The sequence below is a fragment of the Drosophila virilis genome, chromosome 4 (genome assembly GCF_030788295.1).
Source record: "Drosophila virilis strain 15010-1051.87 chromosome 4, Dvir_AGI_RSII-ME, whole genome shotgun sequence".
NCBI classification, from domain to species: Eukaryota; Metazoa; Arthropoda; class Insecta; order Diptera; family Drosophilidae; genus Drosophila; species Drosophila virilis.
Genome location: NC_091546.1, coordinates 2,720,971 through 2,733,852, shown reverse-complemented (window position 1 = coordinate 2,733,852; position 12,882 = coordinate 2,720,971). Strand labels below are relative to the sequence as shown.

General features: G+C 38.8%; 2 protein-coding genes across 5 annotated transcripts in view; one reads left to right on the top strand and one right to left on the bottom strand.

Moving 5' to 3' along the window:
- The window catches only part of LOC6628254 (protein pinocchio), a 54,122-nt gene extending 45,711 nt beyond the window's left edge, over window positions 1-8,411 (top strand). For 2 of the 3 annotated variants that reach the window (XM_070209052.1, XM_015173071.3), the window contains 3 exons: window positions 5,698-5,788; window positions 7,124-7,373; window positions 7,448-8,411. In XM_070209052.1, coding sequence (XP_070065153.1) covers window positions 5,698-5,788; window positions 7,124-7,373; window positions 7,448-7,681 — 575 coding nt within the window. In that variant the 3' untranslated portion in view covers window positions 7,682-8,411. Of the gene's footprint in view, window positions 1-3,875; window positions 4,290-5,697; window positions 5,789-7,123; window positions 7,374-7,447 lie in introns of those variants that run through there. The other variant, XM_015173070.3, reaches the window with a different exon arrangement.
- A 2,207-nt stretch (window positions 8,412-10,618) lies between these two features.
- LOC6628210 (uncharacterized) lies at window positions 10,619-12,016 on the bottom strand. Of its 2 annotated transcripts, XM_032438482.2 has the most exons (5): window positions 11,830-12,016; window positions 11,464-11,767; window positions 11,194-11,412; window positions 11,005-11,124; window positions 10,619-10,922 (listed from the first exon to the last, which is right to left on the bottom strand). In XM_032438482.2, the coding sequence occupies exons 1-4, from the start codon at window positions 11,989-11,991 to the stop codon at window positions 11,015-11,017; spliced, it is 795 nt and encodes a 264-aa protein (XP_032294373.1). In that variant the 5' UTR covers window positions 11,992-12,016; the 3' UTR covers window positions 10,619-10,922; window positions 11,005-11,014. The 2 variants fall into 2 exon arrangements, with proteins under 2 accessions (XP_032294373.1, XP_002052939.1); XM_002052903.4 differs by having other exon boundaries at window positions 10,619-11,124.
- Window positions 12,017-12,882: the final 866 nt, after the last annotated feature.

The following is a 12,882-nucleotide window of genomic DNA, read 5'->3' as shown; positions in this document are numbered from 1 at the left end:
CAAATGTGCAAATAACAATGCTTATTGAATTAACAGCTGTTTTTATTCGTACACTAACTGCATTCCGGCTTTTTACAGTCATGTCAAGCCCTGTTAATAATCGGAACATATTTTACATTCTGATAAAACTCTTAAGCAATTCAAAATACTAGTACGTTAGGGCTTGATTGGGACGTAGATTGCCGATAATGCTCTGAAAAACCATTACGTATATTGCAATAACATTTTTTGCATAACAGCTGTTAGTTTTGCTAACATCATGTTAATAAAAGACTGTTCAAATAGAGTGTTACAGTGGTTCTCTATGTTATTTAACAGAATGTTATTTAAAACTATGTTAGCGATCCGAATATGCTTCGAATGCTGGAATAAAACATGTTTTTCTTATATATCAAAAACTAGTTCCTCTAGTTTTTACTAAAATATTAGCTCACAGGTTCTTTCCGCAATTCAAACAATTTTTCATTTTATGCAGATCATTCTATCCATGAAACCATGCAAATTTCTTGAGCTCAACTATTTGCGAAGCAAATACAGACGCATATGCAAATACGCAGAATATGGCGATGCATGAAGAGACGTTGGGCTTAAGTTCAGGGTATCGGAACTTTTTATTTCTAATATGCCCCGTCGTTCATATATAAAATTCGCACACTTCTAATTGCCATTGTCAACAGCTGTGCATTATCTTTCCCATCCATCTATCTATCAACTCGTGAGTTAATAGCTATTTTATTTTTCACTTCACTCTCATCTTGCGGCGGCTCAATGGAAGACCGCTATCTACTATATCAATATACATACATTGAGTCGTAATATATTCATACTAACTACGTTTAGATATTTTTTTCCCCGCATAAATTAAGTCAACAATTGTTGGAACGTTTGTGCGCACAAATCTATCAGCGAGGGAAGCCCGCAAAATATTTTATATATAGAAATATTATTTTGAAAAGAAAAAAAAAACAAAACTCGTTTCGATTTGCGCTGAACTCATTTGCATTTGATTGGCGCCATTAATTTGGAATTTCTCAGTCTGATATTTGCTGTTGCTAGATTTCTGTGTAAGTCGTGAATCACCCGTGACTGATCCACTGATCAAAACAATGCATCTGTGGCACCTTCTTCATTTTTTGTGGGTGTACTGTTATATTGTCGCTGCTTTTCCTGATTTTTGCACAATGACGTCAACGGCTTTTGTGTTTTTAGCTGGGGCGGCACATTTGGCGCACAACATCTGATCGCAGCCTTTTAGCAGGCAAACATATCATCCATCCAATAAATATGTATTTATTTACAATTGACAGCCACTTGCAGGAGCAGCTTTGTTTGCATAGCTGCGTTTGTGAAACAAATGAAAACGAGTTGTTTCAACTGTTGCAGACTTCAAGAGGAAGCGCATGTCTTTAAGCAGCACTTGTATCTGTATCTGTTACCTTTTTGGCGAATGCGCATATTCACAATTCAACGAGGTTTGCTTTAAGAGTACGGGTTTTATTATTAATTCGCTAACGATCGTGAAATATAGGTGAAACGCTTTTGTCACTCATTTTGGTATTTGGTATTCATAAGCTCGTATGCAAATTTAATGGCTATAATTGAAATTTACGGCCATGATAAGAAAATGTGTGAAAGCTGCGGAAATTTATAAATGCAGTTATTAAATGACAAAGAATATAATTTCTCAGAGAATATATTTCGCCTGAACCAGCAAATGGTTCGAATCATAGGCAAGTATAAGTAACATAGGGATACGAGCTAATATATTCTATATCCTAGGAATACTATATTTAGCAATACAAACAAATGAAGTAAATGAAAACTGAGCATATTTATTTTTGGAAATTGTTTTACATAGCTGCCAGGGTTGCAACCTTTGCATGAAGCTAGCTCTCAAGCGACCTGTGCATGCACATATGTACATAGTATATGTGCATATATTTATATTTCAAGCAGGTAACTCAAATATGTATCACAAATACACAACAAATACGAACGCAGCTCAACACTTAATAACTTTTTAAAAGGTTTGCAAAATATTGTTTAAATATTATTTGGTTCGACTTGTTATAAATATATATAGATGTATATGTATATATATATATATATATCTATATGTTTGTTCGTGCATTGTTTTGTCTGTGGCTTATTGGTACACATTAATATCGCTCACGTCTGTTGTCTGACGCAATCTTTTTGAGCGCTGCGGAGAGGTGTTTCAAGTAATTGCCGCGCGACCTTCTCAGATGACAATGGTCTTCCCCTCCGAGTGAAAATATATGAATGTAAATCTGGCCCCAACAACAATGCGAAACTGCGCCGCATCCAAAGTTGAATGCCAGTCAAAAAGTGTGCCGTTGGCATATGACAGAAGTAGAGGATCATGATGACGACGATGATGTTCTATGCCCTTCTAAATAAACATCAATTGTTTATAATATCAAATGCAAGTTTGTCTCTATCTGTATGTGTGTGTGTGTGCGAGAACGCGGTTCTGTTGACGTAGCTGCTGCTGAGTTGCATTATTTTTGGCGAGGGTCACTTTTGAGTTGATCTCTGGCTGCTCCGGTTTTTCGTAGACCCCAGCGAAATTTGAGCTGCGACTGACGCGACGCGCGACTCGTGTAGACTGCGAAAGTGCAACAAATAAAAAATAAATTAAAAAAAAAAAAAAAGAAACCAAAACACACAAATCCCGATTAACATGCGAATATATTGTAGTTGGTTTTTAGCACTTGCGTTGGCAATTTCCATTCGCCCAACAAGGGGCGAGGTTTGCCCTGCTTCATATAGCTTAGACTTTGATATGGGCTGCCTATACAGGTGTTTTAGATTTCATGCTTGATTCAGAACCACGCGTCGATAAGATTATGTGTACATATTATATTTAAGATAAGCATCGTGCATGGGATAATCAGTTCCAGTTAAGTCATAAAGCGCAGGTCGCGCTTATTTATGTTACCTGCTGTTGGCCGAATTTGATGATCTCTTTGCCCTGTCTGCCTGTCCCTGCACCCCCTGCTGTACTCTACCTGTCGCCGGCCATATATTATTTGTTATTCAAATGAAACGCTGTCATTGCTGACGCTTGTTGCTGCGCCGTGTTTTTTTTTTGTTTTGCCTGTATTTTCTTGTCCAAATCATCTACGTCAACAACCCCTCGAGTTTACATTTAGTCAATGTACTAGACTTGTTCCACGCGGCGTATACGTAGTGTAGAGTATCAGTGTGTGTGTGTGTGTGTGCGTTTGGGGTTTCAATATTTTTGTTTTTTTTTTTTTGTTGCCTTGCGGTTTGACCGTTAAACGAACGCGCGCGCGCGCGCGCTCTCAATTATTATCGCGCTCTCTCATTCGCTCTCACTGGCTGCTCACAGTATATGCTCTTGCGAAGAGTGGCAAAAGAAACAACAGTTGTTTGGTGTTGTTGCTCTTATCATCGGCCTCTGTTGCCAACTACATAAATACACACTTACATATAGCGTCAATTTGGCCAGCATCTGCTGACTTGGTTTCTGTTTTATTTATTTTATTTTTCTTTGGCATTAACTTTGATTTACCCTATGCCACGCCGTTCTGCGTTTCGCAGTTTTTAGTGTGTTAGTGTATTGGTGCGCATTTTCAAATTTCAGGCTGACAAGTTCGTTAGCTTTGCTTTGTCATGCCCACACACACACACACACATACACATATACAGCTGTGAGCACTCGATCGCTCGCTCGTTTGCTCTCTCGCACTCAGCAACAGCGGCTGCAATATCACTGCGCTCACTCACAGCTTGCTGTTACTGTTGCTCGCTCACTCTCTCGCTCGCACACGTCCGCTGAATTTGCTATAAAAGCGAGTGGCAATCAGCGACTTCATTTGAGTAATTTTTGTGTTGTCGTGCACGCCACTTGGTCTTTAGGCTTTTGTTAAACTACAGCAAGTTTAAATAAAAACAAAAACAGATTCCAACTAGAAAGCCCAACTATAAAAGTGTGCTGCAGCTTCTGTCACAATATTTATTAACATTTACCAAAACATATTTTGTGCGAATTTCGTGTGTTTAACTGTTGCGAAGCGCGTGTGTGAAAAGTTAAACAAAAAAAAAAAAACCAAAAGCAAACTTTTAATTGCAATTATTTAAAAGCAATTGTACAAGCAATTTCATTATTGTTGTCGCTTACGCAAGGCCAACTATATAACAATACAACCAAATTTGGATTATTAATAGCGCATAATAAATATTTTTGCGCCGTTAGCAATCAGATATTCTGTAAAAGCAGCTAACAGCAACCACAACAAATTGTAAGTATTTCCGTGCCCAAAATAAACTCAACAGCACACACACACATACAGATGCGTGTATGTGTGTGTGTGTGTGTGTGTGCCCTTCTATAAATAAAGCACATCAAATTTAATTAAATGCAACTAGTTGTGAGTTGCAGGCTGCCGCATTGCATGCCAAGTCTATATATAGAAACAATCATATACATATGAATGTATGCATACATACATATACATATCTGTCTCTACACGAGTGCGAGCGTGTGCAAAAAAAAAAGTTAGAGTTTACAGTTGCAGTTGCGTTGCCCGCCATTTGCTTTGAAAACTTCATTGCCGATGCACAGCACACTTTATAAATGCACTCAATTAACATAACATTAACATAACATTTACATTTGCATGCGGCCAACTTGTTGCAGTCTCTTTATTTTTTACACTTGAGCTTTAAATTTAGCACGTACCGTTAATTTGATAACATTTTTAAATGCGCGTCTCCGTCTCACATGATCCACTAAATATAGCAACAATAAAAACAAGTAAAAAAAAAAAAACAGGGAAATTATATGATGTTCGGCAGGCAACGGACGCAATCATGTGTTGTCCGCAGAGTGTCAAAAATAAAAATTTTGCAATGCTGCCAAAATCAGAAAGATTTGCACACAACATCGACATCCCACCGACCCCCCCTCACCCACAATAAACCGTGAAACCCCTGTCCAACGGCAGACACGACGCTCGTGCCGCCATTAAGCTAAAAATACACCAATGCATTGCATATACACATACACACATATGTATATATCTATCGGCGATGTACATACACAGCTTCCATGACAATTTAGTTGGAAATGTAAAACTCAAATTTAATTGCCTTCGCCATACCTAAATTAATGTTTACAGGGTATAACAATAATTTGCTATGACGCATCTCAATACACAAGCTGTGTTGAGTTGTGTGTGGCCTTTACGTTGGCGCTTTCAACCGGATTTTTGTGCGTTTTCTTAATTATATATTGCAGAATGTCGTTTATTGACCAGCACTTAAAGTATATTGACCATTAAGCTGGAAAATTGTTGAAAGCAAGTGTTGTCTTGGTACAGTTGTGCTTGGCTTTGGTCAATGCAAACAATGTATTTTGTTTTTTTTTTTGTTTTTGTGTGACATTTAAGTGTTTTATAATACCCACACACACACACACACACACACACATAATCATAATGAACTTCACAACACTCGCAGCAGCTGCACAGCTAGCTTGTTTACCTTCGTGCGTTTGTTTACCTGTATTTTGATTTTGATTATTATTTTTTTTTAACTTACTCGTTTTGCCCCTGACATATGGTATATGTATTTGCGGGGATACCCGCTCGCTTTGTGATTTAATTTTTGGTATTAATGTTTTTCCTTATTTCTGGTTTTTCATTGCAGTGCCAACAGCAACAGCAACAGCAACAGCAGCAACTATGTCGAGTGCCAGCGTACACGCTCCCCAAATTGCCGACATTTGCAGTCCACTGGCGTAAGTAAAAGTTGAGATACATGTGCATTATATGTCCAATAAATACGCAGTTACAGCTACACAGATAGATTAGCTAATAGATACATTGCGAAACACACACAGATACAGATACAGATGCAGATACAGATACATATGTATGTATCAGCATATCTATCTATGGCCAGATTGCTCATACGCCTTGTGATTCACGGCTGTATTTAGCTGGAAGCGCCATTTCCGTTTTTATTGAGTGACAATCGCCGAACCCCCCCTTTTTGTTCATTAGCCCCTTCCCCCGTTAATGATACATTCGCTGGATGTGCGAAATTTTTGTTAGTGGGCTTCGTAAACAAAGTCAGGGCCAGTTATGGAGAATTGACAGTTAACGCGAACCGTGTCGCTGACAGTGGCTGTAACAGTGACTGTCACAGTGGCTGTCAAATGCTTAATGCCTGCGCTTATGCATGGGCCCCCATTCATAGTTTTGCAATCTAATCGCGAACAGGGTGCAGAGTACAACCAACAAATCAACTTGGCCCCGACTTTGGCTGCCATTAACAAAATGCCGCATACTGCATTATGTTTTTGTTGTTGTTCTAGTCTGATACCAGGCAAAGGGGCATTATCATAAGCTCTCAGCCGACGCTCTCACTCGCTCTCTCTCTCTCTCTCTCTCTCTCTCTCTCTCTGTGTTTATCTGCCGCTCTCTTGCGCCAACAATAAAGGCTGGCGACGCCGCGACGTTCACATGATCGGGCGAAAGCTGTCGCTGACTCGCTGGCTGACTCGTCGTCTGTCGTTGGTACAGTCCCGAAACGCCGCTGTCGTCTCGCCGTCTCGTCGCCGTCATGCTGCTCATTATCATAATCACGCCAGCGACAGAGCACGCCATTCCCCAATGTCCGCCCACCGTGCAAGGTCATGGCCTGCCTTTCGCTGCGCCAGGTGCGCCTCGGGGTGAATGTTAGGCCCAAAGGGCATACAGACTTGTATGGGATTATATCAGAATAGGTTGAGGCAATGAGCCTATAGTTGAGCTCCTTTATATAGTAAAAGTTTAATGTATTTGATTTATTTAATATTCAATTAATTAAAATACAATTTGTCTTTCCTTTGAGGAGCAAACGTATCTGAGATTTATAGAGTTAAGCTCTTTTATCTTATCTGCTGGGAAAGTAAAAGATTACCTTGCCCCAAATTGTAGTCAGCAGCAGCTGCGAGCTGCTTTAAGCTGTTAGCATTTGTGTTACCACCCATCAATCTAGTTAAATGAATATTAAACTAAGTTAATTAAAGTCTTAAGTCTGAACGAATGCATTGTGCTTATGTGCGTCTTCTCTCTCTCTCTGCTTGCAGTCACCACAGCTTGGGTCTGTCTGCCTCGTTGCCGGATTTGGTTGGCAGCCCGTTGGAGATCAACATGGACAATGTGCTGACAATTGAGGAGCTGCGCCAGCATCTGGGCTCCTGCTTTACATGCGGCGTCTCCTGGACCGATGATCATGTATCGCTCGATTGCAGCGAATGCGGCGGCTACAGCCTGGAGCGTCCCTGTCCCCTGTGCGATGGCCAGTGCGGTGTCCAATGGAAACGTGACTTTGCCATGGTGAGTGTTGCCTGCCGCATGCCTGAGCACTGAGTGCAACAATAGCTAACCCCCTCTTCTTCTCGCCCTTGCAGTCGCATGCATGCAGTAAAGCGCGCTGGGTCGGCGTCTGCCTCAGTTTCCCGGAGGCGATGGCCGCTGCTGTGCAGCAGCTGCCCGTTGCCAGCAATACGGCCACAACGGCCACATCCTGTGCCGCTGCCGCTGCCGCAGCGCATCAGCTGCGTCTGGCGCAGGAACTGTGCTCGCGCCTGGAGCAGCTGTCGACGGCATCGTCGACGGCGCCAAATAAAATGACGCGTCTCTGAAGCGTTCGCGCCGGGCCGGCGTACTCTAGTACAGTGTTCCTTTTCAAAACGTGTTGGCGCCAACTAGACACAAGCACATGCATTATCAGCCACCTGCCACATGCCACATGCCACACATACATAAACATGAGCCAACAAAACAAACATTTATTATTTTATTGCTGCATTAGAGAGAGTCGCAGAGGAGGAACGAGCGCGTGGACGCCACTGGAGAATCTCTTTCTCTCTCTCTTTCTCTCTCACACACACTTCATATTTAAATTTAGTGCTTAATTTACTAAGCTTTTTTTATTAGTTCTTAGTGTTTTTTTTTTTATTTTTATTATTCTTCTTCTACTGAAAACAGTTTTTGTTGTTGTGCACGCGTTCGAGTTTTTGCGAATTAATGTAGCTTGTGTTGAATTAGCGTTAAGCAGTTAATTAATTATTTGTTTATACTGTAATTACGGCCACACACACACACAGAGAAACACATACATATTGAACAAGAAGAAGAGACTACATTTAGCTTGAACTTAAGTCCAGTTTAAGCGCCGCGCTGCGCAGTGATAACGGTGATATTAGCCAGAGAGAGAGAGAAAACAAAATCTAAACGCAAAATGTTCATTAACAAATAGTGAATTTAATAATTGTAGCTAAAAAACGCAAAGAAAGTCCAACGATTTAAATACCTAATTGTTAACATTTTAGTTGTTGTTGTTGCTTTTGCTTAGTGTCAAAACAAAAAACACATTTGCCAAATCAAAATCAAAATGTTAAAAAATTTGATAAACAACTCGTTGGAGAATTATTGCAACAAACAGAAATATTCAAAATAAAAACAAAGAATCTTCCGTAGAACGCCTAATGCTCAACACAGAAAAGCAACGCACAAAGAAAAACCAAGCTGAAAAGTGAAGAGAAAAAAAATATATGAAAATGAAAAGAAAAACAATTGGGAAAGTAAGCATTACTCAAAAGAAAGTTGAAGATTTTCTGTGAAAATCCATATGACATATACTATATACTAGAAGTTTATACCTTATATATACACATATACATAAACATATATATACATATATGTATATATACTACTATAGCTGCATAAAGTATACACATACATACACACATATATATATATATATACTATATATTTTTAATGTAGAGATATGTTTTGTAAAAAGACAAAAGCATATTTTTAAAATTAAAATATATTCAACAATTGTAATTGTATTTTTTGAAGGCGTGTTCGCCTTACACTCTTTATATATGTACATAAATATATGTACCATATGCAAATATATATATGCTATATATAATCGTCAAGTAGGGCTTAACACACGCCTGGCCTTATCAACACACATCAGATAGTGTGTTCCCGAGGGCTTTTAGCTTTTGCTTTTTTTTTTATTATTCGAAATGGGCACAAATTTCATCATCGTGACTTTTGTGAACCTAACAAATGGACTTTATATATGCGTTTGCATATAAATTTATTTAGTGGTAATTTAATTTAATGCTCGTTAATCTTCCAACTGTCATTTATTTAGCTTTGCCGTTTTAACGGTATACCACACACATACACACACACAAGCACACATATAGTTTATTGCCTTGTGCCACATTCACTTCCTTGTAGCTGGCTACAGGTTTGCTCACACACACACGCACACAGTGAGCGCTGTTAGTTTACAGCATTGTGCAGCATTTTGCCATTATATCATCTATATTTATATATATATATATTGGTAATGCTGTGTGGGCACCTAATTTACCGGAAAATGCCAAAGTGTGCAAAAACAAATTTACGGAATAATTATATTTCGCTTAATGGAAAATAATTAGTGGCAATTGATATGCCAGCAAATCTGTATATAACTACAAACAAAAAAAACAACTGTTATAACAAAATGAGCTAAGTTAAAAAAATAAATATATATGTATATAGCCAGAAATTATTTACATAAGCCCAGACACAAATCATAAAGCAAAATATATTTATTTTGTCTACCACCAAAATTTATAATTGAGCAAATTAAAAATTAATTAATGTACATAAACATTTATATTCTAGGATGAGCCTCAGCTTAGAAAGATTACAATATTTTATTGGTATTATTGAGTAAAGTTGAAAATTGATGGCAGAAATTCAAAATATATTTATATGTACATATATATAATGTAAGAAACAATGTACTAAAGCCTAGGCTAAGCCATTAAGCAAGACATAATTTATTTTATGCTCCCCCAAAATTAATAACAGTTTATCTAGAAAGGGAGTGGGAAATTGTGACCAATATCTGGGGAACTTTCATGGGCCTAAGCTCCTGAAAATTGGATGAGATTCGACCAAGTTATGGGGCTGGAAATTTCGACCTTTGTCTAATCGATGCATATACATTATACTTATATCTATACACATTAGCTTACAGGAATTGAATATATATTGAATATTGAATATATATATATATATATTAAGATTCATATAATTTGTAAATTTTATAGAGCTTACATAAAGGTAATTACCTTTGCTATAATTATTCTGATTATAATTATAGTAATTGTTGAGTTGCTTGCTGGGAAATGAGAAATTCCAGAAATATGAATTTACATTTTGTCTTAGCGCAAATTTTATTCAAATGTTTTTGGGTTTTCAACCATTTAGAGCAAAAAGTCCCCAGTTTATACAATGTGTATATTTAATAATATTCCATAATAATTTATATTGCCGACAGAAAATTGGAATTTTGCTTTAACTTGGGATTTTTCGCAAATCGAAAGTACTTTGGATGCTAAAATTATATCATTTTATGTATAATATATATATATAGAACAATAATACAATTATAACACATAATGTTATATATATATATATATATATAGTATATATATATATATATATATATATATAAATATATATATAACATTATGTGTTATAATTGTATTATTGTTCTCATTTATGTAATGCTTATTATCAGTTTAGCTGATATTAACTTTTGTTAGTTATAAGCTATTTTAATTGATTTAATCGATTTGCGACCTGTTCTTTGTTGTCTGTAAGGCAAACGCTAGCTACATTATTTATTTTCCGGCAATTTTACGATAATGCTTTATTCGTAAAGCCCCATTCAGTGAACCGCTGGCCCATTCATTATTATCAGTTCAAAAAATATTTTTATTCGGAATTTCCTGTACACGAGTGCAGATAAGTTAACGCTAAGCTAAACTAAATTTATTGCATGGATTTATTTGAAAAGTGCCACTAAATAGAACGAAAATTGTAAATTGTAAATGTGATTAGAGTATTCGGTAGTCTAATAGACGACGGCACGACCTTCGCTTACCTGCTTAATGCTAATTCGCGTGGGATGACCCAAGGCAGCAGCAGAGACTGCGACTGCGACTGCGGCAGCTGCGACGTCGCTGGTGTTTATACCAGGCGGACATGGCCAGGTTAACATCGCCTGCTCGGCGGGGAGCATGAGGAGAACAAGGCTTTTGTTATGGTTCAGTGGACACGGCAATTTACTCACAGCTGTGCGGCAGGTGCAGGTCCAGATGCAGGTCCGGTTCGTCGGCGGGCGCGGGACTGGGCAAATGCGATTCCAGCTGGTCGAGCAGCTCGCTCAACTCCTGCGCATCCTTGCTGATGCTGCACAGCTCCTCCTGTTGGAAGTCCGGATTGATTTGCTTGCACAGCAATATCTGGCTAATCACATTGCCCAGATTCGAGGGTGCGCCGCGAGCGGGTGCTAAATGCGCCAGGATCAGATTTATTTCTCGGATCAGCTACAGCCACTCACCATAGTAGTCGGTCATGTCGTAGGGCACCAGCTCTATAAGCCGATGGCTCCTGATGAGCTCGTGCCGGAACTGCTGCGTCAGCTGGTAGAGCAGCTGGAGCTGCAAGCGGCACTCACTGGAGCTGGCCGCCTGGCTGTGCCTGGACTGCGGCGTGATCAGATGCGCCGTCTGCTTGCAGGCATCCACGCAGCTGCGTCGCAGTCGACGGATCTTCTCGCGCAGCTCGGGCGAATCGCGCGTCTGGCCAATAAAGATGAGCAGCTCACGGAATTGAGCCACATGGCAGTTGATTTCCATGATGAGCTGTCAAACCAAAGAAAGGCGTCAGGCATTTATGCAGCTGGCCGAGCAGCAAAAGACTGCACCTTTTGTGGATCCCGCGTGGGCAACAGCAGCTGCGGCAAATAGATGGACAAACGATGCGCGATTATTGTCGAATTCCGTATGGCCAGAGCCGTGCTGCTGGTCACGCCCGCGCCCATTGCTGGCAGCTTCTCGCCATAGTCGAAGCCTCCAATGTGGGCCATGCTTTGATGCGGACTGCTGCTGCGGCAACTGTGACTGCTTCTGTCGTGGCATTTGTGCACCGCTCAAAAGTATGCTATAAAAAGTACAAGAGCAGGTTGTCTCACTGTGTGTGTATGGATGGGTGTGTGTGTGTGTGTCTTGTGCAAGCAAATTGCGGCCTGTCTCATTACCTTGTGTCAACAAGTCACGGCTGCTAAACAACAGCAAAACAAGAAGCAGTCAAGTATTGCTCGACTGCTGAGATACTCTGTAACCACAGTATTAAAGAAAAGTTCAAAAATTAGTATTTGTGATTTAAACATAAACTTCAATACAAGTTTACATAAATGTTACCGCTTTATGATAACAGCTAAATAGCAATACTTATAAATGTAAAAATCTGAAAGTTAAAAACCTAAAACTAAACTTTGTTGTTTTAGCTAGAATGTCACAAGCAGTGGCACACAACCAATATACCCTTTAGTCCATTTGAGACAAGAACACAAAAATAAATAAATAAAATTGCAGCATTGCTGCAGTTGCCAAGTTGTGTTGCATGTTGTAAGCATAATAACCATCTAATCAAACCATAATCACAACTGTTAGATAAAAAGGAAGAAGCAGAGCAGATGTGCAGATTTTCTAAAGAATAAAGTAAAGGGGAGGAACGAAAAACGTATAATTTTTAAGAAATAATTGTCTTTATAGAAGCAAAAATAATATAATTAATAATAAGAGATATAAATATTATATATATATATATATATGTTCATATATATGTATATATGAGTGTGTGTTAGTGTATGCTTGTATTTATGCATTTGTGTATATGTATGCATGCATGTTCGTTTTCTAATACCAAACGCAAACTTATTTGTCTCTGTACTGCCCATTTATATAAAACGAATTTT

Excerpts from the sequence above, each read along its gene's own strand:
- LOC6628210 (XM_002052903.4), bottom strand. The coding sequence starts at position 11,991 with ATGGCCCACATTGGAGGCTTCGACTATGGCGAGAAGCTGCCAGCAATG. Across the intron at positions 11,768-11,829 it reads CCACGCGGGATCCACAAAAG|CTCATCATGGAAATCAACTG; the intron begins GTGCAGTCTTTT and ends TTGGTTTGACAG. Across the intron at positions 11,413-11,463 it reads CGACATGACCGACTACTATG|CACCCGCTCGCGGCGCACCC; the intron begins GTGAGTGGCTGT and ends TGGCGCATTTAG.